Source organism: Odocoileus virginianus, chromosome 26 (assembly GCF_023699985.2).
Source record: "Odocoileus virginianus isolate 20LAN1187 ecotype Illinois chromosome 26, Ovbor_1.2, whole genome shotgun sequence".
Lineage (NCBI taxonomy): Eukaryota > Metazoa > Chordata > Mammalia > Artiodactyla > Cervidae > Odocoileus > Odocoileus virginianus.
The window spans coordinates 2,969,555-2,996,167 of record NC_069699.1 but is presented as its reverse complement, the minus strand read 5'-3'; the positions used below and the strand labels follow the sequence as shown (position 1 = coordinate 2,996,167).

At 39.6% G+C, this 26,613-nt stretch overlaps 1 protein-coding gene across 14 annotated transcripts in view; it reads right to left on the bottom strand.

Moving 5' to 3' along the window:
* Window positions 1-26,613, bottom strand: part of RBMS3 (RNA binding motif single stranded interacting protein 3) — a 1,589,121-nt gene that overhangs the window by 25,751 nt on the left and 1,536,757 nt on the right. For 7 of the 14 annotated variants that reach the window (XM_070455283.1, XM_070455285.1, XM_070455287.1 and 4 more), the window contains 2 exons: window positions 7,086-7,166; window positions 4,313-4,440 (listed from right to left, as the gene is read on the bottom strand). In XM_070455283.1, the coding sequence (XP_070311384.1) occupies window positions 4,313-4,440; window positions 7,086-7,166 (209 nt within the window). Of the gene's footprint in view, window positions 1-4,308; window positions 4,441-7,085; window positions 7,167-26,613 lie in introns of those variants that run through there. The other 7 variants (XM_070455286.1, XM_070455289.1, XM_070455290.1 and 4 more) reach the window with 1 other exon arrangement.

Here is a 26,613-nt window from a genome sequence, read left to right as displayed (position 1 = left end):
TTAATGGCTATTCTGAAACTATTCCAGAAAAATTGCAGAGGAAGGAACACTCCCAAGCTCACTCTGTGAGATCACCATCACCCTGATACCAAAACCAGATAATGATACCATAAAAACAGAAAATTACAGGCCCATATCACTGATGAACATAGATGCAAAATCATAAACAAAATACTAGATAGCAAACTGAATCCAACAATATATTAAAAGGTCATAAACCACAATCCAGTGGGATTTATCTTAGGGTTTCAAGGTTTCTTTGATATATGCAAATCAATCAGCGAATTGAAGAATAAGAACCATATGATCATCTCAATAGATGCAGAAAAGTTTTTGACAAAATTCAACACCCATTTATAATAAAAACTCTGCAGAAAGTGGGCATAGAGGAACATACCTCAACATAATAAAGTTTATAGATGACAAACCTACTGCTAACATCATCCTCGGAGGAAATGCTTTCAGTTTCTCATCATTAAGATCAGTAACAAGAAAAGGATGTCTACTCTCATCACTTTCACTCCACAAGTTTTGGAAGTTCTAGATATATTAGTTAGAGAATAAAAAGAAATAAAAGGAATCCACATTAGAAAATAAGAAGTAAAACTATCACTCTTTGCAGATAAGATGATACTAAACGTAGAAAATGCTAAAGATTTTATCAGGAAACTACTAGAGCTCATCAGTGATTTCGTTAAAGTAGAATACAAAATCATCAATACACAGAAATCTGTTTTATTCCTATACACTAATAAGGAAGGATCAGAAGGAGAAATTAAGGAAACACTTCCTTTTACCATCACATCAAAAATAATAAAATACCTAGGAATAAATTTACCTAATGAAGCAAAAGACCTGTACTCTAAAAACTATTAACACTTTGATGAAAAAATTGAGGATGACATTGACCAGATGAAGATATATATATACCATGTTCTTGAACTGGAAAAAATCAGTATTGTCAAAATCACTATGTTTCCCAAGACAATCTTCAGATTCAATGCAATACCTATCAAATTATCAATAGCATTTTTATAGAACTAGAACAAAAAAAATCAATCTTAAAACTTGCATGGAGACATAAAAGGCTCGAAGTAGTCAAAGCCACCTTGAGAAAGAAAAAAGAAGCTGGCTCCCTGAATCAGGCTCCCTGAATTCAGACTATACTGACAGCTCCAGTGTGGTACTGGCACAAAAGCAGAAATGTAGATGGATGGAACAGGAGAGAAAGCCCAGAAGTAAACCCATGCGCTTGTGATCAATTAATCTATGACAAAGGAGGCAAGGCTTTACCATGGGTAAAAAACAGTCTCTTCAATAAATGATGCTGGGAAAACTGGACAGCTGCATGTAAAAGAACAAATTTAGAACATTATTTAATACCATACACAAAAATAACTCAAAATGGATTAAAGACAAGAGACGTATACTATAAAACCCTTAGCAGAAAGCACAAATTGCAACAATATCTTTTTTGGTCCATATCCTAAAATAACAGATGTAAAAAGCAAATATAAATAGAGCAACTATATGCCAATAAAATGGACAACCTAGAAGAAATGGACAAATTCTCAGAAAGGTGCAATCTTCCCCATATTGAATCGTGATGGTTTAATGGGACCTAATTAAACTCAAAAGTTCTTGTACAGCAAAGTAAACCATAAATAAAATAAAAAGACAATGCACAGAATGAGAGAAAATATTTGCAAATGATGTGGCCAAAAAGGGATTAATTCCTAAAGTATATATAAATGGATCATGCAGCTCAATACAAAAAAGAACAAAACAACCCAGTCAAAAAATGCAGAAGACCTACACTGGTGTTTCTCCAAAGAAGAAAGATGGATGGCCAAGAGGCACATGAAAAGGTGCTCAACATTGCTCATTATTAGAGAAAGGCAAATAAAAACTACAATGAATATCACTTCACATCTGGCAGAATGGCCATCATCAAAAGTCTAGAAACACTAAATGCTGGAGAGGGTGTGAAAAAAACCCTCTTACACTCTTGGTGGGAATGTAAATTGACACAGCCACTGTGGAAAACAATATGGATATTTCTTTAAAAACTAAATACAGAGCTACCACATGACCCAACAATCCCAATCCTGGGCTATATCCAGAGAAAACCTGGTTCAAAAATACACATGCATCCCAGTGTTCACTGCGGCTCTGTTTACAATGGCTAAGACGTGGAAGCAGCCTTGATGTCCACCTGCAGATGAATGGATAAGGAAGATGCATGTATACACAATGGAACCTTACCCAGCTATTAAAAAGAAGAAAAAAACTATTTGCAGCAACATGCCAGCACTGGAGATTATCATACTAACTGAAGCTAGTCAGAGTGAGAAAGACAAATAGCACATGATGTAGTCTATAAACACAATCTAAACAAATGATAAAACTGAACCTATTTATAAAACAGAAACAGACTCACAGGCTTAGTAAACTGATGATTACCAAAAGGGAAAATGGTGGCAGGAGGGATAAATTGGGAGTTTGATATGGACATATATATATATATATACGTATTTAAAACAGATAAGGAACAAGGACCTACTGTGTAGCATAGGGAGATCTACTCAATATTCTGTGATAACCTAAATGGAAATGAATTTGAAAAAGAATACATATACATGTAAATAAAACTCAATCACTTTGCTGTACACTTGAAACTAAGAGCATTGTCATTCAACCATACTGCAATATAAAATAAAAATTAAAAGCCTAATAAAAAACCAAAATGCATTATTTGCTACAGGTATTTCCTGAAAGTTATATATATATATATATATATATATATATATATATATATATATAAGTCATTATATAATATTGATAGTAGCAGTAGTAATGATGATAATAATGCCTTGTATTTGTAAGGTTAAGTCACATTCTAGCCCCCAGGGTCATGGACTAGCACCAGTCCCTGGTCTGTTAGGAACTGGGCTGCTCTGCAGTGGATGAGGGGCAAAGGAAGCTTCATCTGCATTTAGAGCCGCTCCCCACTGCCCCAGAAGGGACCGTCTAGCTGCAGGAAGACAAGCTCAGGGGTCTCCCCGACTCTGCATTATGGGGAGCTGTGTAAATATATGACAAGGTGATAATAATAGGAATAAAGTACACAGCAAATGTAATGTACTTGAATCATCCCCAAACCACCCCCTCACCACCCCTCCCCAGTCCATGAAAAATGGTCTTCCACAAAACCAGTCTCCAGTACTCTAGCACATTTACTTTGGAGGGTCCACTTTAGAAGTGAAACCACATACTGGAAGGTGCCATTAAAGTGATTAAGTCTTTTAACAACAAACCAATCTCTAAATGTGAATTGAGAGGAAAGAAAATTTATGATCAAGAAATGAGCACCACTCATTTGCACCACTGTTCTGCAAACAGGAAGAGTCTTTGGGAATTCTCTATCCACCAGGGCTTTGACCATTACCTACAAAGTAGAACAGTTACCATGAGAGAACTTCTGTATACAGACTGAAGGTCTGTTAAGTCCTTTGGTTTCAATCAAAACCACTCAAATTTTAATCTCCATGATACTCCACACAAAGCCAGCTGTACTTGGCTTTCTAAGTGACTTAAGGCTTGTCAGCAGTAATTCTGACTCCTTGATTTTTGCTTTGCCATTTAATTCCTGAATAAGTCTCTATCCCATATTGTTTTATATTTCACCATACTCATTTTCATAAACTGTTTTACTGGGTAAGTTTGAAGCAGTCTTGCCAGGGGCATGTTACTGACTTTATTTAAGAATGAAGACAGCAAGACCACAGTGCAGGCACACTATGCAGTTTTAAGTGGGAACACTGGAGTTTTTCCAAAAATGTGTATGATAGAAAATTTTGGTAAAAATGGCTACAATGCCCCTGCCTTTTGGTAGTGAATTCTTACATTATCTTTGGGGTTGGCCACATGATTTGCTTTGGCCTATGGGGCTGAAAACATGCTGGTCTTCTGGCACCCTCTCTTGCTGTTCTCTTAATTCTGAGACTTCCACGGTCAGCATCACCTGGGTCCATGTGATCCATCCCACAGCCATCAGACGACCGATGCCCAGAAGCAGAACTGTGAAGATGCCCAGCTCCTGCGCCCAGATGCTCACACAAGTCCAGTCAAGAGCAGAAGAAGCACTTGCCTCAGGTTCGCCCAAATGCCAACCCACAGAATCATGAACTAGGTGAATGTCACCGAGTTTGAGATGGTCTCTGCTGCAGCTAAAGCTAGCAGATGCCACATGAGAGGGTGAAGTCCAGATGGCAGATCTGGAGGGACAGAGTTTAGCACGGCCAGGACTTACTTGGACTGTTGGTAGGAATATGCAGATGCATGCTCGCTGGCTGTGTCCACTGCTATCTGCTGCTGCTGACCACTCGTGTCCTGGGACGAAGGTGCCACTGTCTGGGGAGAGGTATCAGCCACAACACCCTGTGGAGGCAACAAGAACACAGAGCCTCACTGGCTTGAGCAGAAGGGCTTCTTGCAGCTGGACTGTAGGGCATACCCCTGCACTATCCGGCATCGGGCTTTTGTGGAGCTGCACTCAGCTACATAAAGCCTCAGTGAACACTAGGAGAAAAACCACAGCACTCGTTTGAGGAATTTACCTCCATGTGTCACCAAGAAGACTTGTCATCAGAAGACCCTGTAGCGCTCAAATGATCAGGAAATCATGTTAAGCTGCAGTTGCCTGAGCCACACTAAATAATAACTCCTTAATAAAAGGAGCATGCAGAATTCCTATAAAACGTCTACATTTGAGCATTTTCCTGGGAATAAATTTCCCTACCCTGTCTCTATGATCCTGCAAAACAATGGACCTTGTTAATAAAAATCTATACCCAGGTTTGGAATTCTTCTAAAAGGACATGGTCAAATACACTTTCCCTTAATGAATTTGATTTGTTTTACTTACTTTTATTTTCCTTGACACGAACTAGAATTCATTTAGAGGTGTCAGAAAAAGAAACAAACACCCTTAATTTTGATTTGCTCCTTCCTTTAGCCTTTTGATGGCTTCTGCTGCTCACAGATGCCAACAAGAATGGGTTTCTTGAGTTGGTCCTCACTCAGAAGTTATGTTTGGTCCTGAGAAAGGTTTGGTAGTTAGTCAGCCTAGGGAGGGAATCCATATGAATACATGGTTGTACTTATATTATAGCCGTGGACTCTGCAGAGATACAGGCTTTTGACCAATGTCTGTCCTTAACAGAAGCTGCCTGAAATTGCTTCTCAAAATGTGAAAATTCTCCCTTTATGAAGTCAATATTTTTTCACCCCTAATATACTGTTTGGTATTACACAGTTTTCTGAGTTTCCTAAATGCATTGACTTGTATGAATACTGGTGAATTTTCAATGAGTGTTTTTACATAGAAAATTAATCAGTGCTTTCCTTTATAAGCACAACTCAGGGCAATATATCAGGGTATACTGATATAATTCTTAGTGATATACTTCTTTTTAAATCCCAGATTTATTGATATAATTAGACTGTTTCCAATAAGCAATGCTCTCAAGTGTGTCTCCTTGTTTTGGAGTCCTCAAAAACCTCAGATTCTGTGGATAAGCACACACATCTGATGTACAGATAGAGAGATGCGGATATGTGGCAGACATTGATGCTCAAAGCCACCTATGATGTCTAGATTCATAATTTTTTCTCATGGCCTAGATGGATTTTGATAGCTAAATCTAGAAAAGAATATATGCTTTAATCATATGCGCTTGAAAATCTGAAAAGCTAATTAAAACCTCTTTAATAGTGAAACATTCTCGAGGGCTTATAGGTCTGGAACACATAAAAGATTAACAAGTTGTCCCTCCTTGGTTTCCTAAATGACATGGTACTGTCCTCTTTAATGTCTGTGCTTCCCAAATCTTGGTACTAGCAAACATTGGTAACAGACCAAAAACAGGCAAACAAAGATGGATTTTGAAAAGATCCAATTTGGTCTCTAAAAATTTCACCTAATCTGTGCGGCTCCAGAGGTTGGAAGAGTCATGCTGGTCTCCCACATTGAGTGGTACCAACGTGAGGAACAGCAACGGCGTGGACTCCAGAGGAGTCCCAGCTGATGGCAGAAATCCACTGTGACCGTAAGAGCAAATGTGCGCCAGGAGGAGGTGAAGGAGGGCTGGAAGCAGGGAGAAGTCTAAGTTCTCACCACCGTCCGCATAGCGCTATGCCCCTCCTATCCAGTATCTTTCTGGCTCTGTCCAGTAAGACAATGTATAGGGGAAATGGATTCAGCCCCGCGGAAAGAGAGGAGAGGAGAAAGCTTCCAGCAAGGCCAACATGACTTTATCACTCATGGCCTGCACCAACAAGAGTGGTACAAGTCCTCCTCCGCTGCTGTGGGACGTCACAGTCCCATCAAGGGTCACTGGTGAGAGGAGTGGTCCTTCATCTTTGGCACACAAAAGAATCACCTGGCAGCCTTTAAAAATTCCCAGGTCCGGTGCACACCCTGGATCACATCAGACTCTCTGGCAAAGATCACTATTTTTTAAAAAAAAATCTTGAAATAACTTCAACATGCAGAAAAATGTGAGAACCAGTGTGCTAAGCCAGCCCATCTTAATTTTTAATGTGCGCCTTGGTCCTTAAGCGCTCTTGTGAAAATGCATATTCTCACTCAGTAGGTCCAGGGAGGGTCTGAAAGTGTGTATTTCTAACAGGCTCCCAGGCGGTGCTGCTCATGTTGGTTTAGGGAGTAACAGGGCATCAGAGAACTGGCTTATTCAAAAGGCTTCAAATGTTTCCCTTCCTCTTTCTGACTGTTTGTGGCTCTCATTTGATGGAGTCATTATTTGATCGTTGGTCTTTTCTCTAAGCATAAAAATGGCATTCCTCTGAGACCTGGATACCAAATTTGCCTGTGTCCTGTGCAAAGCAAGGCAAAGGCATGTTCAAGTAAAGTCCACACTCTCACAGAGTAAGCTTGCAACGGCAAACTTTGAAGCAGCACAAAAATCACAACTAAGGATTTTGCGGGGTTTACGGTGGACCCTGGTTCATGAAGCTGAGATTTATCTGCCCTAACCTCGTTTTGTAAGAAGAGACGGACTTACTTCAATGGAAACAGCTGTCGGAGGCACAGGCGTGTACTGGGGGATGTAGGTCCCTTGCATAGGAGCCGCGGCAGTCATGTACTGGAGGAAATCAAAGAGAAATGCAGGTGAACTTGGGCATGCGGCCGGCGAGAACAGTGATAGCACATAACACTTTTCCATGTGTGGCCCCCGCCAAGCATGATTAATCTTAAAGTCTATTTTGACCAAAAATAATGCAGTTTCTAGCAGTATAGAATAGCCATCTCTTCAGAACCAACAGAAGCCCGCCTCTCCGATATCAGCACAGGTTCTTTCTTCCCATCCCCTCATGTCCTTCTGAACATTCTGCATTAGCTCCCAAACACCTCACTCTCACACCCAAACACAAACGCCTGCCAGGCGGGCAGGGCTGGCCTCTGTTTTTCCTCCATTTTACTTTCAGCACATAGTAGGCTCTCAACAGATTGTTTGTTGAATGAATAAATCATATTATGAAAAATCTTTTCTAACTAAAGTAAAATAGAGGGATAATGTAAGAAATACTTATCTACCAACAATCACAATTGGCAAATGTTGTCACGTCTTTTGTCATTTGATAGCTTTTTTTTTTTTAATAAATAAAGGAAATAGTGTTCCAGATCTTGTTGAAACTGCCTTTTTCTCCTCCCCACACTCCATGTCACTGACAGTATTTCCTTTTCCACCCCTTTAATTCTCCAAATTTTCTTAATCTAAATGAATAATACAATAGTTCAGTTGTTTTTCACTAAGTTGTAGGATTCAGTAAAATATGTGTTGGGGATAACATGTATTTTGGCAACAAAAAATTGAAGACGCAGAAAAAGTATATGCCCACCTCTGTAAGCACAAAGCATGACCCATATTCCTGTTTCTAATATACAGACCCTCTGAAAAGCTGAAGTTCTACTCTTTTGAGAATGGAATCTTCCATGGAATCAACTATATTTCTGAGATTCTAAACTTGATCATCACAGAATTTCAGAGCCAGAATCATCTAATGAAAACACGGTTTCTCAAAACACAGTTTCATTGAAACAATTCTTATGGGAACAGCAAGCTCATGATTCTTTATGCTTCTAAAGTCGCTAAGTTCACATATGAAGGGCACGCATAAACAGGCAAAATCTAAATGACAATGTTATGCGTTGGTAGGTACTTTCAGTATCCAAGAGGCATGATAATTCTGAATCCAGGGAAATATCTGAATGGAGATTGGCTCATCAGATGTTGTTTACTATTCATGGAGAAATAAAGCAACTCTGGACAAATGCTTCTCCATCCTAAACAAGTACTGTCCTACTAATTCTGTTTGCTGAAAAGAGAGACAACCTTAGTGAAGCAACTCTAAATCAAACAAACCAAACTGCTGCCCGTAATCCATGTGTTACTGCTGATAACAACTGCGTGCCATCCCTATCAATATGAAAATAACCTCATAATGTGGACTAAGGACAACTGTTTGCAAGGCTTGGGGATATTACTAATTTAGCTTCATAGCTGAAAATTATCAGAGATTTCTGCACCCCATTCTCTGTGCTCTCACAGAGTTCGTCACTTTTCTATTAAAATTGTCCAGACTCTCATTTCCCTAAAGGCATGGGCCAAGTGTCGTGTATCCCTTCATCTTCCAACACCCTACGCTGTGCCTGGTACTTAATAGAATAACTGTTCAGTGGCTGAATAAAAAGACTATGAGAAGAAAGTCTTCCATTTCCAATTACACATCTTGTATGCCTCTTAGTCACTGATCACTCGGAATTCTGTATAGATACCTCCCCACCCCTATAAAGTGTTCATATAACCTTTAAACAAGTGCATTAGCCCACTCTGCTCATCACTGTCCTTGTGTCCTTAAGCAGACAGTTACTCAGGGATACAACTGCTGCCAATTTTTCAAAAAAGTACAGACCTCTGGAGTCACATTTCAGCAAATATTATTTCATGTCTAGCACCCATGGCAAATGTCTGCATTGCCAACAAAACCGTCCCAGAAAGTGTTGGAGGTAACAGTTCCTTGGCCATTTCAGATGGGTGGTTCTAATGTCATACAGGTTTTAAGTATCTCTTAATTTACTATTTATTACCTACACATTTTTTTTTAGAATGTTAGCTCAGTTGGGGGAAAAAAGCTTTCTGTGTTTCAGTGCATTTGAGCAATTCTGCATAGTGTAGCCTCTTGGATATGACTGCGTGCGTGCTTAGTTGTGTCCGACTCTTTGCAACCCCATGGACTGTAGCCCACCAGGCTCCTCCGTCCATGGGATTTTCCCAGCAAGAATACTGGAACGGTTTGCCATTTCCTTCTCCAGGGGATCCCCAGCCCAGGAACTGAACCCATGTCTTGCATCTCCTGCATCGGCAGGTGGATTCTTTTCCACTAGTGCCACCTGGGAAGCTCTCTTTGCTATAGACATAGAATTTTAAAACTCTGAGAAATCAGTTTTACAGAAGCCTGCAGAAAGGGGACTTTAAATCAGTTTCTAAAACTTTTTAACACCTACTGATTTTGCTTAAAACTAGTACTCTAAAGAATATACTTTGGAAAAAGTTTCTTTAATTAGATATAAAAAATCCTAGTAGATGAGTAGCAAGTGGGAATATATTTTTACCAATAGAGTTAATACTCTTTGTGGCTCGTGTTCTATGCTTTGGTCACGGTTTTCCAAGATGTACAACACAACCGTCAAAGATACTCCTTCACTGATCTTGGTATTCTTTATGCCAGAGGTAGTAATTCCAAACCTTGTTGTCATCAGTGACTGACAGCGTCACTGGATACCGCCTGACCCACTCCTGCTCCAGTGGCCACATCGCTAAGAAGAATTTTCTGTGAATTAGACATAGGGACACGGGCTGGGGCCACACAGAGCGCTATTCATGACCTCAGATGAGAATCTACCTCACTTTCAGACTTCTTGTGCCAAACTAGGGTTCCCAAGCAGTGTAGTTAGTGGAAAGCATTTTGTGTGATTCTTTTCTATAAGTTTCTTGAAATCATGCAGAGTTATCCAAAACCTCATCTTTGTTCTGTTCAGTAGAAGGACTCAGTAAATCTTCACACCTTCCATGGTATTTGATGAAGTTATGAAAGTTGACACAACTGATTTAAGTGCTTACAGTTTAAATCCTCAGTCATCTTCTCTTCAGAACAGCAGAGTTAGGCAGGATGGCTCACCCATTTTACATATCGACAAACTGGGATACACTGTGAATGCACTGCAGTTCTGTTGATGTAGGATTGAGTCCACTTTTCAGTCAACTTCATGACTTTTGAAATAAAATCCTAAGAGTTTCCACGATCATGACTGTGTGTGTGTGCTTTAGTCGCTCACCAGTGTCCGACTCTTTGCGACCCCACGGACTGTAGCCCGCCAGGCTCCTCTGTCCATGGGATTCTCCAGGCAGGAACACTGGAGTGGGTCGCCAGGCCCTCCTCCAGCCGAGTTTCCCAACCCAGGGACTGAACCCAGGGCTCATGCATTGCATGCATATTCTCTACCATCTGAGCCACCAGGGGAGCCCAGGACCATGTATAATATGCCAACTTAAAAAAAAAAACACTTTAATAATTGGAGTTCCAATTAAGAATATAGAATAATAATGCCTTGGTTAACATTTTATTGTCAGGACCATGTATAATATGCCAACTTAAAAAAAAAAAACACTTTAATAATTGGAGTTCCAATTAAGAATATAGAATAATAATGCCTTGGCTAACATTTTATTGTCATTTCATCTCCATAGATTTTTAATTTTTACTTTATACTCTGAATACCTAATTTTCTTCCAGAAGAGCTACTACCCCTTATGCTTATTTTATAATTTAACTTTATGCTGCTCTTCTGAACAGGACTTATAGAGAATTTTAGTATAAATGCTATCAGCTCAGTTCAATGTGTCACGTATTTTTTAATTAAAAGAAAAACTTTTCTGGTTAATTTTTTTTTTTTTTTTGGTGTCACAGAAAATCTAATAGCACTGGAGAATGCTGTTTTAAAATTGGGGACAGGCTTGTTTTAATAAGTCAAAGCTATGGAATTTTATACTCTGTAAGACTATTATTATCTCTCAATAAACTTTTGCAGTAAAACTTTTCTGTGGTAGACGTATATTTTCTAGGGTAAAGCTTCAAGATGTGACAGACTTGTAAAATTAGGCACAGGAGCTTATAGGAAATGGCTACAGCCATGTGCAAGATCAGCTCTCAGCTTTAGGTAACTGGTGGAAATGCCTCTGAACTTCCTCTGCGAGCACTCTATTTGGTTTCCTTAAGAGCAAAGATAAACTACCATCAGGCTTGATAATGCGGGCTGCACCAATGTGGTTTAGATCTCAGTGCCTAAGACTGCCTTTTATCCAGCTAATAAATGACAAAAACCAAGAAGGACCTGTGATACAAAAACTCTGCTCTTTGACTTCATGCATTCTGTGGACTACTTACTAAAACCAGAACAAGAATGGATGTCTATCCTTTAAGCTAATTTACTTTACTGGTTTTTCTCGAAAACTAGAAAGTATCTTCCATAATTCTTTCATGAGTACAAATTATTGTTTTTTTTTTTTTTTTGATACAGGGGCTGATGGGAACCATATTACAATGAGATGATATATATAAAATGGATAAATCTATATATGTCCCTGTTGGTGGCAGCGTAACATTTTGACACTCCATGGATAAGTCTTTTTTGGTAAACAGGTTGATGATTTTTACATATTCTGAAAGCACTGGGTTTTCACATGGTGTGTGCTGGAAACCCAAATAGCCATTTTCAAACCCACAGAATAAATTCCAGACTCCATCACTTGTTCCAAGAAGTCTAGACACTGCATCACCAAGATAGTTACATGAAGAGAGAAAAAAATGATGAAGTTAGAGAGGAATTGTGTTTTTACTTATTTAATTTAGAACAAATTATTCTGTTACTATGGACTCGTTGATTATTTCTGAAGAAACAAAAAAGTGAAAACTCCAAATTTTTAGTTCCTGATTTACTTCCCTCGCAAAGCAAAATAAAATTTTAAAACGTTTTATATAGTTCCTGATGGCAAACTTTTCCTTTTAATTTTCTGTACAGCAAAGGAGTAGCAAGGGAATCCCCACATTTCAATTTTTGAAATTTCCTAAAATAATTAATCAAACTTGCTCATTTGAAGTTATTGTTATATTATGTAGGTTCTTAAATGGGTGTGCCTAGTCCTTGCTATGTAAGGTGAAAGTTAGTTGCTCAATCATGTCTGAGTCACGTCTGACTCTTTATGACCCCATGGAGCCCAGACTCCTCTGTCCATGGAATTCTCCAGGCAAGAATGCTGGAGTGGGTTGCCATCTCCTCCTCCAGGAGATCTTCCTGACCCAGGGAGAGAACCCAGGTCTCCCACATTGCAGGATTCTTTACCATCTGAGCCAGTTCTTGCTATAACATTCAAAAATCAGTGTAACAAACTTCAGCTAGAGTGGTTGTTTAGGTCTTATCAAACTCAGATAGTCATGACAAGGAGAGAGGGAAGGCAGGTAAGTGAGAGGGCAGAAATTGGTACTGGATGATGCTGACAGCCCGAGGCATGAATCACTGTTGGGACCATCTAATAGGAAGTCTCCTTTCTCAAAGGAAGCTGGAGGATAAAGGAAATAGCCCCAGTGGCTTGAGGGAGGCACAGAGTTACCTGAGGTCAAGGTGTTCCTAATACCTGAGTTCCCACAGTTACGCTTCTTGGATTTGCAAAATTCTGTCATCTCAGAACTGGGAAGCAGTATCATTTCGCTCGCTTACATTGGCTAAGTAGTAAAAGCTGCCTGGAGTATAATTCTAGGAGTGCCTTCTAAGTCTCCATGTCACTTGAAGGATGAGAGACAGTCTGCAGAGAGGAAGACAGCTGCAGAGGGTCTCCCTGAAAGAGAAAAGTGCCCCCACCCACCAACGAGGACGTCAGGGATGGACTCCGACGTGGACCTCTCCTGCTGTTTTTCCTCGGTTCTTCCACTCCTGCCAACGAAATGCTGGCGAGTAAAGTGGATCCCCGCATGGAACATTAATGGTGTATGTTTTTGTTATGTTTTATGTTAGTATTAATTTAAAGCCTATTGACTTTTTAATGTCCTAGTGCAGGGACGAAGTAGACAGCTATGAGTGACAAAATAATTATCCCTAAAGAGTAGGTAGATGTGAATACAGATAGCAGCACAGACTTCGCCTACTAGAAGTAAGAGTGACTGAAGAAGGAGAGAAAAGAAGACCAGTTAGTGAGCTTGATGGAAATGGGAGCCCAAAGTATATAGCCTACATTATCCCATACAGTTCACCAGAACAGTTACTAAGTATAACCAGAGAGGTGTGCATTAAACTCTTTGACAAAAAACACAGATGGGCATTGTTGAATCTGGAGTGAGGCCCATTTATTGCTGCCATACAGCAGAGAAAGGGACAAAGAAGAATCTTGGAGGGTTTTGTTTTGTTTTTGTTTTTTTTTTTAATGGGAAAAATAAAACTCTACCCACTGAACCACAGGGAGAAGCAGTCATTCCCACGTGATCACAGGCTGTGGAGGCCTTCAACTGTGTGGAAAAAACAATCTTCATGAATGTATTGGAAAAAGCTAAAGCCCATTAAGTTTGAGCATGTGCGCAGATCATTCTGGTAGCAATAAAAATAAAATACTATAGAAATTTAGCTGATTAAGAAGCTGTGTCTTAAAATTTGAACTTGAAACAACTGTGTAGATACCATGAATTCCTTCCTCCTCTCTCCTCAATAATTTATTTTTGTGATGGGTGTCACAAAACGTAGATAAGAGAGATTTCATGAACTACAAAGACCACTCAGGAGATAAAGATAAGGGAGTCAGATTAAAAACTGGGAACTAGAATGGAGGCAACTATAAAAGCGTATTCACAGTGGAGTAGCAGGAATGAAAGACTCCCTGGGCTTAGGAAAGAAGGGAGTTAAGAAGAAAGATACTAAAGAATATTATGAGCAAACTTATGTCAATACATTTGACAATTGAGATAAAATACACATATTTGCTGAACAGCACAATTAAGATGGATGCAAAAAGAAATTAAAATCTGCATCATTCTACATTAAGAAAAAAAGAATTAGAAATCCAAAACATTCCCAAAATAAAATCTTCAGCTTCAGCTGGGTTCTCTAGAGAATTTTTCAAACATTTAAGGAATAAATAGTACCAATCTTGTATAAATTCTTCCAGTGAATACTAGAGGAGGAGCACTTCTCCACTCATCTTATGAAGCTAGCACACTCCTTATATCAAAAATTGATAAAGACATTACAAGAAGAAAAAAAAACTATAACCTAATGTCTTTCATGAACATTTACAAAAACCTCCTAAATAAAACTTCAGCCAATCATCTCATATATATATATAAAATGCTCAAGTAGAATGTATTTCAGGATTGCAAGATAGGTTTAACATTTTAAAGTCAATCAACACAATTCACCATATTGACAGAATGAAGAAGAAAATCATATGATCATTGCGATGACTGAGAATATCTTTTATAAAATCTAGTATCTGTATATGAGAAAATATCTTAGCACACTAGAAATAGATGGAAACTAGGAATAGAAGTCTACAAACAAAACATTTATAGCTGACCTCACAGTTAATGGTGATATACTGAACACTTTCTATTTAAATTTTGGAATAAAGATAATGATATTCAGTACTATCTCTTCTAATACTGCTTAGAGATTATAGGCAGTGCACTAAGGCAAGAAAAAGAAGTGGAAGGCATAAAGAGCACAGATCACCAGTGAGAAGCTAGGGAAGCTGAGAGGTGAAGGTGTTCTATTGCAAAATTCCAATAACAGACATATATTCTTAACTCTCTTATCACAAACATTCAGTAAAATTATGCTGAGACCCTAGTACATACTAAATACTACGTGAGCATAAACTGTAGTCTTAAAGCATGGGCTGGGCAATAGGACATCAGAGCCCAGAAAAACCAGATTTCATCACTAACACACTGGATGCCCTGGATAGTTCCTTTCTCCCTTATGATCTGAAATATATAAAGTATTTAATTTTATGTATTATTCGTTATGTCAAATCTTCCATTTACCACAGGATCCAGGAAGGGTAAGTTGGTATTTTATATTATTATTACTTTTGTTAGTCTTCCCTTGTTGTATTTGAACTTCCTGTCTGTTTATACCCTCTTTGTTGCTTCTTAACATTCTCTATTATCTTTGCTTATCAGTATGATTTGTTAATTGCAAAGAATTAAAAGCTTCTGTAAAGCAGTGACCTCTTCAAATGAGGGAAGCTGTTGAGATCAAATCAACATTTACTTAAATCAGTCTCTAAATCTGACAGCTTCAAGAAGAAGAAACGACTTTTAAAAATGACCTGGATAGTTCTCTCAGAAACGTACACGAACAACTAATGTCCTCAGCCTCTCAGAGCTCACTTAATCTTTTTTCCAGGAAATGGAGTTTGCTTCTTTATTTTGGAAATGAAATAACTGAAGGACTTTGTCAGGAAGATCAAGTCCTCAATGTGCCTCAAAGCGGTGTGGTTTTCTACTTAAGTCTGTGCCTAAAGCATTAAATCAGGCTATAGGTGAAGACACATCAGACAAAGTGAAAAGGCGCTCATCCAGATGGACACACACACACAGTAAACTCCATCTGCACATGAAACATTCCCTCTGAATCATCTGGGGCCACACGTCATAGATTCTAACCACCCCAGTGAACTAGAGCAGGCAAAGTCAACAGGAGGAAACGGTAAAGGGGACTCTAAATGATCCTTTAAAACAAATTTCAGTCTCTACAAGAGACTCGAGAAACATACATTTTTTGTGTGTTTGGTTTTGAGTCAAGAGACTTTCAGATGTGAAGCCTGACCTACAGGACTAGTTAGAATATTCACATTGATATTGATCTAAGATGCCCAGGGGACAAGGGAAGGCAAGAAGGAAGTAGGAGAAGCAGAAAAGACGGGGCCGTGTTCTAAATAAGGAGGAACAAAGGATAAAGCAACGGTAAGTTGAAAACTGCAAAAGAAGAGCATAAAGCTATTTGAGAAAAGTGCTTCTAGGAGCTGTACTTATTTAGGAGAGGAAAAAGAGAAAAACATTTAAGCAGCACTACCCTGTCCATGTGAGCATATATAACTCTGGCAGCACAAAAGCAGGAAGGAGGAGTTTCTGCTGAGCTCAGAGATCCCCATTCTTGTTTCCAAGGATGTGTTCAGGGTAAAGAGCTACGGGCAAGGAGATGGGAGGACTGAAAGGAAAGAGACTTGAGTACCAAGGTCCAGATTCCACTTTTTGCCTCCTAAAGTGAAGAACAATTTGCCTGACAATAGCTGTGTTTTACATGGATAGACAAAGGACATCATCTTGGGGTAAATTTCAACCCATTCTCATTGAGGCCTTAGAATCATTGTGACCTACACCATCTCAGATATATTTAGCTTTACCCAAATCCAACTGCTCACGGTTTACTTTGAGTTGCTTTGTATGATGGTTCAGAAATTTGCAGCCATAAATCTCTTAGTGCAACATAAAATGGAGTCAAACATTCATATGCTAAAGGTTTTATGGAGAAATATTAGTCAAATAATGCATACAAAGCCCTTAGCATAGAGCTGGGTATATACAAACAACCTAATAGATAGGAGCCATCATCAGTATTGATTTTATTTTTATTGGTATTATTATGAGAAGATGGAAATTTCATTATCTTAATAGTTTGTCAGGGTCAGAAATGCAGCTTAGGCAGGAAACGTTCATTTTTTCTCTTGGTAATCACATTAATAAGACACTTAGTATCAACAGAGGGTCCCAAAGCAGGGGTAACAGACACTTAACACATGTGGAGAGATAGTTATAAGTGGAGGGAGCTTGTGTTTCTGAGAAAGAGGGAGGGGGAGGGAGCCAGGAAGACCTAGAGGAAAGTGGGACAGAGCGGTGCCCCGGAGCATGTGGGGAGGAAGGACTGGTAGGAGGAGGTCCTGAAGGGCATCTGAAGCACAGGATGCATCTGTACCTTCAGCTTGAAACTGCTCACAAGCCCCCCATCATTTGTCCACTACTGAGCATGACCCAGTCTCCCCTGATATTATTCTGAGTTGATATTTGTGGAAAAACTAGAAAAGGGGTGAATTTCTGAATCAACACAGTGAGGATTAGATAGAAAGAGGTGATTATATGGTTTTAAAACTTAAAAACAATGCAGAAAGTTGTAGACTCCTAAAGGGCATGGGATTGGAAATTCCAGACAATCTTTTCTGGTTTCAAAGTATTTCAGGACCCAGTGACATCTGGGTTACATTCTTAAACAGAGAAAGTAGACTTGGATACAGATGACTCAAAAAGACTGAAAAGTTGCCCCAAAGCTTAATATTTTCCACCTAATGTAAAAATAAGAAATAAAGGGTTGGATCATTGAGAGAAACAGCTAAGAAGTAGTTCCCAAAAGAAATAAAAATAACAGCTATTTAAAAATATAAACAGGAAGATCAGAATTACACTTTTACGGTGGTGGTAGAGAAGTCAGGCAAAGTCAAACAATCTGTATAGATACTGACTATTCTTAATTTTATCTCCAGATTTTCCTTGGCCTGGTCTGATCATCTGACCTTGATTTTTATATACCAGAAGACACTAGTTTCTGTTCAGGGGACATTCCTTCACAAACTCACAGGTTACTATGGACACTGACTTCCTAAAATACCAATTATAGACTTTTCTAGAGTTTAAGTTTTGTTTTTATTTCTTTTGAGAAAGGAACTATGTTTCCCACATCATTCAAAAATATTTACAAAAGTCAATATTTTAAGTGTTTAAGATGTTATGAGTCTTCACTGTAAAGTAACTATAACCCAATAAAAACAAACAAGAAAACCCAAAACCAAATCAAACAAAAAAGATGTTATGAGCCGTATTTCTCAAAAAAAAAAAAGAAAAAATACAAGTGGCCAATAGGCACATGAAAAGATGGTCAGTATCACTAATTAGTAGAGAAATGCAAATCAGAGCCACACTGAGGTATCATCTCACACCAGTCAGAATGGCCATCATTGAAAACTCTACAAATAACAAATGGTGGAGAGGGTGTAGAGAAAAGGAAACCCTCCTACACTGTTGTTGGGAATGTAAGTTGGTGCGGTCACTTGGAAAAGTGTGGAGTTTCCTCAGAAAACTAAAACTAGAATTACCATGACCTAACAATCCTACTCCTGGGCATATAACCAGACAACAGTGTAGTTCAAAAGGATACATGTTCAAAGCAGCACTATTTACAATAGGCAAGACATGGAAACAGCTTAATGTCTGCCAAGAGATGAATGGATAAAGAAGGTGTGGCACATATACACAGTGGAATTGTACTCAGCTGTAAGCAAGAATGCAATATGCCATTTGCAGCAACAAGGATGCAACCAGAGATTATACTAAGTGAAGTCAGAAAAAAATATAAGTACCATATGACGTCACTTATATGTGGAATCTAAAATAGGACACAAACGAACCTGTCTATGAAACGGAAACAGAGTCATGGGCATTGAGGATAGACTGGTGGTTGCCAGGAGAGACGGGGTTGGGGGGGAATGGAGCTGGGAGTTCTTTCTTTTCCTTATAGTAGTAGCAGTGTTAGTTGCTCAGTCGTGTCTGACTGTGTGTGACCCCGTGGACGGTAGCCCGCCAAGCTCTTCTGTTCATGGGATTCTCCAGGCAAGGATACTGGAGTGGGTTGCCATTCCCTTCTCCAGGGGACCTTCTCGACTGAGGGATGGAACCTGGGTCTCCTGCATTGCAGGCAGATTCTTTACCATCTGCGCCTCCAGGGAGCCATTCCTCAAGAAGGAGCTGGGAGAATTCCGAGAACAAACTGAAGCTGGTTTTGATATAGGAGAGGAGAAACTGTACAACTAGAGTTGTTTGGAAAAGTCAGGGATAAAAAGTTCTGAGGTTTATGGGAAAGCCTAGGAGAAGAAAATATCAAATGGAGTGTGGGAATCTGGAGCAGTGCCCAACAGTGCCTTTATTTGTACTGACCCTGAATGGGCCACCAAGCACTAGATCTCAGGTGTCCTGGCATATTTCTGCTAGTCTACCACCCCGCTTTCTTAACTAAGGTTTGGATTTCCCAGACCTTTCCAGTGTCACTACAAGTGCGGTTTCTCAGGTACCAGTCATCGAACTTGTTTCTTCTATGGATTTTGGGAAACTGACTTTTCTAAACTAAATCTCATATACTGCCTGCGATCCAAGTATCCTATTTCTATCAGAAACCTTGCATACATTCAAACTTGCATGCTACCCTCAATAAGTTATTTTAAATACAAATGCCTCACGACAATGAAACAAACCTGATATCTACAGGTTTTTAATGAGCAGTGCAACAAAACATTTTGCTCTGGATTTCTTTTATTCAGTATCTTTCAAATGACATTCCATGGAGGGCTGTTCCAAGGAAGTTTTAAATACATATTCCACAGTCGTTTAACAACTTTGAAAAATGATGGCGTAAATCAAGCTCAGCAGGTATTTTTGTTTTTGTTTTACTTGGAGATGAGGTTTCCTTTCTCTCTTTTCCCTCCTTTCTTTATATCCATTTTTTCCCCCCATCAGTACTTCTCCATCTTTAGTGTGCAAATGTTTATTATGAATCTACAAGTATCTCTAAGAAGGGAAATGCAATTTTACAGATGTGCTGGACTTCAGCACTCTTAATTGTTTTAACTACTATAACATCTCATGAGATGGAGGAGTAATCTCGAGGACTCTGGTTCTCAAACCTGTGTTTATGTTGGAATCATCTGAGCTCTTTGAACAAAATACTGATGCTTTGGTCCCACCTACAGAGAACTGGATTTAATTGGCCTGAAGTGTGGGCTGGGAATTAATATTTATTGCTCACCTGGCAATTCTAATATGCTATAAAAATTTTAAATCTGCTACCTTAGAGTGTGTTTGGAAAATTATGTTCATGTATGTTCCCCAAGGAAATCTATAATTCACATAAATGATCAAAATATTAAATGCAAGTGATTTATGTTGAATACTTTGAATTTCTACCATTCTTCCTTGGAGAATCTTGGATTAAGGAAAATAAAACAGGAAAAAATACATATAATATATATACCCCTGAAGAAACTGCAAACAATTATGCAAGGCACGGGAGATAAGTAAGTATACCTCAATAAAATTTCTTCCCAATTCTACCCAGGCTTCTGTAGGCACTGGCGAAAGGCTGGGGGAGGGTTAAGAGGAGAGAGAAAGTACAGCTGTCCTCATTAGCCTTGAGTCACAGTGAGGCTGGGGACAACCAAGGTCAACTTGGGTGTGAAATTGGGGGCTCAGTTGAAAGCTTTGTTTCTAGTTTTATGTATTTTAGAAATACAAACAGTGAATAATCAGGATTAGATGCTGCCAGTTACAAACAGAGCTTTAATATCCAAGTATGGAGAATCCTCTTAGCTGTATTTGACACCAGTGGAAAATAAAAAAGGCCAATTTAGTCACTGTCCTAATTATGAGAGGCTCAAAGGAATGTGCTGGGGAAGCAGATACTTGTAGACAGCATATGAGCCCTTCCCTGGACTCATGGGCTGCAACGAACCCTTTAAAAAGACCAAGGTTCTCTCTATAAAAATAATATATATTGGTCCTTGGTCCTTTTAAAAATGGAGTGAAAACTCGTGACATTAGAAAGACCTCCCTGAAGTATGGAGTGTGAGTATGAATCTAACAGCAAAGGGAGAAAGATGCCCATAGCATTTCACACCTAGGAATCACTGCTGCGGTTTGTCACAATCTTGGTTCCCTCCCCTCCAGATGAAGAGAGGTGAATCTGGAGCTCCTGTTCCTGTTTGGGGTCTCACTAACCCTAAAAGTATCTCAGGGAACTAACCATGCCTTAATGGACACACACATTACACCCAAGTGCCAGTTCACACAGCTCCTTTGTCTTCGTAGTTCCTGTCGATATCGTGATGGGCTGTGAGCCCTGAGAGTTTTGAGTGTCCTGTTGCTCAGTCGTGTCTGACTGTTTGTGACCCCCTGGACGGTAGCTCACCAGGCTCCTCTGTTGATGGGGTTTCCCAGGCAAGAATACCAGATCGGGTTGCCATTTCCGACTCCAGGGGATCTTCCCAACCCAAGGACTGAACTCGCATCTCTTGCACTGGCCGGTGGATTCTTTTCCACTGAGCCACGTGGAAAGCCCCTTGAGTGTGCTGCATAAATTCAGGTTGGGAATTCAAAATTCAAATTCAGAGCTGGGAGTTCTCTCTCTCACCAAGGACCAACTCTTCTCATTTCTGACCTAAGTCCATTGGTCTTCAAAAACACATCACACAGAAGGAAAGAAATCATACAAGACAACAATGATATAAAATAGAATTCTAGAAGGAAGGAAAAAGAATAATAGAGGATAATAAGCATTCAACTTTTATTTCATCATGCATTTAATCCTCCATTGTCTTAACTGATTCATCCTTCCCAGGTTCACAGGCTGCCTGGCTGGCAGTGGCGCTGCTCAAACCTGATTGAGCTCCAGAACCACCTGGAAGGCAGTTAAAGACAATAGTGCTGGGTCCATGGCCAGTTTTAGACTGATGAATGGTATGTCTGGTGTGGGGCTTGAGAACGGTATTTCTAGGTTTCTCCCGTCATCTCTCTTGTTCCTGGGGGTGGACTGAGGTAAGGAAGTATGGATGAAGGGCACGCACTGTGCTTCCCCAGGCCTGAATGTGTCAGTACTCATTTTCATAAAACAGAAGTTAGAGATTGTAGAAAAAGGCCCATGCGGTCTGAGTGGTTGCATTCCACTCTTCATGAGCTTCCTAAGGAAAGGTATCTTAGAAACTGGGCCATATACACACATGTGTACTTCAGCATCGTGTGAAATTAGCTCTTCAAATGAGCTAGAAGTCTAAGTGGTTTGAGTGATAAGTACAAATACCATGGGTGTGAGCTTTAAAGCAAGCAAACACCTTACAAAGTATCAGTGAAAGATAATTCAATTGAGGTTAGGGGATTAAAAACCCCTCAAGTCTTGGCCTGAAGTAGCTGAGTTCAAGGCCATCAATCAAACATAATTCCTAAAGGAATGAAAATAACAGAGTTTTACTACATGTGTGTTAAAGGAATGATAACAATAATAGTAATTAAAAAAAACCAAAATGGCTATTTATTTTATATTTATATTCAGTTTTATAATAAAAAAAATCAAGAGGAAAACATCTCTTTGAGAGCAAGAAATTCAAAAAACTAAAACTCACAGACAGAAATAAGGTCTTCAAAAATAAGAAATAAGGTTTTCAAAAGACTAATTGATATTTGTTCGCTATGAATACTGTGAATCTGCAAGAAATTTCAGTGTCATTTAGAAAACAGTTAAATTCCCTACGGACTGTCAGGATAAATTAGGACAAAACAAAACGAGAAAGAGAGAGGAGTAGAGAGCATAACTCTCCTGCCAGAAGAAAGGGTATCTTGTTTGATCCTGGTTGAAAATCCTATTTAAGGGAAAATGGCCTTATGTCCACCGGCTGGCTGCCTTTTTTCAGTAAGCTCTCAATATAATAGAGCATCACTAATGGATTGGGTATGGTGCTTTTCCATTTTGTTAATGAAAAAAAAAAAGCTAAAGGCCATTACTTGTTCTGATTACCATGCACAATGACGGTGGGGCACTTGGATGCATGTCTTCCAGAGAATGTGCAAAAGGCGTGACCCAGGACACTGAAGAAATGATTTAAGAAATCACACACACACGAATGAGACAAACATGCTATGGTGTCGAGACCAGCATGTTGGCAATGGTGTCCATGTGAGGGTCCTGAACAAGGAAAAGTAGAAAAGTACTTTCAGAAGGTAACTCTGGGGAATCCAGTATAATGATGTTACTAAGAAAAACAAATGTGATGACTACCTGGGGAAAACAATGAACAAAAATGAAACTTTTCAGATAAGAGGCATTGCTGAAAAGGAGTAGCTCTATTTCTAACAGACACATTGTAGATTTCCACCAATATTTTAAATTATTTCCTATAAAGATCTCCCAATAATTCTGCTTTCTCCAAATCCTTTCACTTTTTCTCTTACTTTCTTGTTCTTGAGAGATTCCTGTCCCATTCAGAAAGCTCTCAATATTCATTCAGATTTCCAAACTTGTTGGGAAATATCTAGCTATTTTAATCTTCTGAAGTTAAGGTTAGGACGCTGAAGTGTTTCTACCCAAACAGCATTCTTATGTGTAGGCATTTTCTAGTCAATCAACAAACACTTATTAAATACCTACTCCAATGCTACTGGGTCATAGAGAAATTAAGTAAACAGAAGTAGTTCCCGCTCTAAAGGACTGTATAAACTCTAGAGGGAAGGAAAGGTAATTAAACATAGAATGAACACTGTGCATTAAATTTTATGATGAAGACATTCCCAGGGACCTACTGGAATGAGAAACTTTGGTAACTCTAGGACAAGATGGAAGGAGGAAGGACAGGTCCAAGGAGAAGGAAACACTGAAACAAGCCCTGCAAAACAAACTACAGATCCCTGCTGAGAAAGCCTCAAGCTGAAGCCCGGAGGAGACGGCATTCCAGCTCATTCCAGCTAGAGGAGCAGCTCATAGCTGTCACACTGTCACTTATACGAGGCCCTTGGGCGCTCGGCCCGTCCCGGGAGCACAGGAGGAGTAGAAGCCGAGTCTGGAGCAGCGGACGCAGGGTGAGGAAGGGCTGCGGACACAGGCTAAGGACCGAGGGTGATGCCTAGAAGGCTGCGGAAGGACCGAAGGCAGGTCCTGTGTGTGGTAGAAACATGGCCCTGTGGCTGTGGAGAGAATGGATGAGGGTGGGTGACGGCTTGAATCAGCGAGACCCATCAGATGGAAGGAGGGCTAATCCTGCCAAGGGATGATGGAGTAACTTCCTGGGGGAACATGTCTGCACTTAGAGAAAATGCAGTCATCTGACTCACTCAGTCCTGTCTCCCCATTTTGTCTTCCACACTGATTTGGAGTTAAAGTCAATGCTGACTTCTTTAATTGGGGGTGAGTCTTTATTTAAAGACCACTTTAGACTTACTGGACTTCCCTGGTGTCTCAGATGGTAAAGCGTCTGCCTACAATGCGGGAGACCCAGGTTCAATCTCTGGGTTGGGAAGAACTCCTGGAGAAGGAAATGGCAACCCACTCCAGTATTCTGGCCTGGAAAATCCCACGGACAGAGGAGCCTGGTGGGTTACAGTCCATGGGGTTGCAAAGAGTCAGACATGATTGAGCAACTTCACTTTACTTTCTTTAGACTTATAGAAAACAGATTTGTGGTTGGCAAGGTGGAGGGCATGTGGAGGGGGGAAGGGCTGGGAGTTTGGGATTGCTGATACAAACTATTACACAGAGAACAGGTAAACAGCAAGGTCCTACTGTATAGCAGAGGGAACTACCAATGTATTCAAGATCCTGTGATAAAGCACAATGGAAAAGAATATAAAAAAGAATGTAACTGAATCACTTTGCTGTACAGTAGAAATTAACAGAACAAATCAACTGAATTTTGATTTAAAAAACACTGCTTTATTTTCCTTAAAAATTTGAGCTTCACCATGGCTGATTCATGTCAATGTATGGCAAAAACCACTACAATATCATAAAGTAATTAGCCTCCAACTAATAAAAATAAATGGAAAAAAAATTGAGCTTCAGTGCCACGCCACAAGGAATAATAGGAGGAGCATAGCAGATCTCTATGGACCTATGATCTAAAAATAGGGGAGAGAGTAGTGCAGAATGTGCAGGTATCTATACAACAGGCACCTACGGAGGACTTTGGAAGTTTTCCAAATAAAATGAGATCACATCTGGCTATGCAAATCAGAAATGGATTTGTGGAATAGAGAGAGCGTTTCAGACAGGTAAGATCTGACCAACAGAAACTGCACATGTGACAAGTGAAGAAATTCCAGGCTGAAAGTCAGCAAGAGCAAAGGCAAGAAAGAAGATACTCACGGCCAAACATATCCTACAGATAATTATGACCAGTCAAAGAACAGAGTCATGGAGGTTGGCAGTAGGAATAACAGTTGGTTAAAGCAGCTTGAGGATTATGCAGCCTCAAACACAGGCTGAGAGTCCCTCTTAACGTGTGCAGTTGAGTTGAGCTTCTTGACTGAGAAAATAATATATTACGAGTTTCCCTTTCCAGAATCTGAGTGTGGCACATCTTACAATCTACAATCCCTAGGATTGTAGATTTGGCAGTTTCCAAATGTATATAAAATGCTATGTGAGAAAATGAGACTAAGAGAAAGAAAATACAGCGAGACTAATAAAACAAATGCCATTAAAAATTTTCAGAACTATTTAGCAATGGATTACATGATTCTCTCTGTCCATTAGGTAAGAAAATAAACCAGATGTGTAGAAAAATTATTCCCAATGTGGAGGCAAGAGAGACATTTCTCCCATTAGTCTGAAAGGAGCAGATAGTGCGTAACCTCATGAAGAGCAGCGTTAAAGTAAACGTGAAAGTTTCCAAGGGCTATTGTGGTGGACCCCTTCAAACACAAGTGAACAGCATTGGGCCTGCAAATACTTAAGGAAAAGCTGGTGTTTAGGGGGTCAGTCATGCAAGTGAGACAGCTTTCGCAGATAGATCCAGGGATATAGTTTACATGACCCAAGGAGAATGGATATAGCGCACATTATCCAAATTGTCCTCCCCAAACTTTATTTTCTCTTAGCCAAGGTTCTGAAAGGTACGGATAGCAGTGACTTTGGAACTGTTATGCGTCTTGACAAGGACTTGGAATGCAGCTTTCTCTGCTGCTGGGTACATAGGGAGCCCTCTGTTTTATCTATCAGCCACACTTGGCATTGTATGGACAGTGTCAAATTAAAGAAGCTAAACAGAATGTAAGAGAACCTACTTACTCCACATGAAATAAACCCCCTCTATTTGGAGATCATATTCTTCTCAGAAAAATTTTAGTTCTGTAAACACACAGCATCGTAACTCTGTGGGTCCACAGTGTCTTTGTAGAGTGATCTGCAGCTTTGGGTGGTGAAGTAGTTCTGGTATACACCCGCAAGCACGTTTGAGGCTTGTTAAAAAAGATGACTTCAGATTCCAAGATCTATTCTCTCCCCTCTTTCTGGCAATAATCACATGGAAGGATAGTTACCAACCAAGGTAGCCCCCAGTTGTTTTATTAAGACCATATGTATACCTATGGCTGATTCATGTTGAGGTTTGACAGAAAATAGCAAAATTCTGTAAAGCAATTATTCTTCAACAAAAAATAATTAAAAAGACCATATCCTTGCCAATAAAAAATTTAAAATGTTAATCTCAAAACTGATTCAGGTATTTGTGAGAAGGATGAATAAGAAAGAGAAGGACCAGGTGTCGACATTAGGAAGACGCTGAAACAATATAATTTAAAGGTAACAAGGTTGCAACCTGGATGGGGTTAATAGAATGGCATGCATAGGCCAAAGTTGAAGTATATTCTATATGTAGAATTTACAAGAAAAAGGAAGCTTGC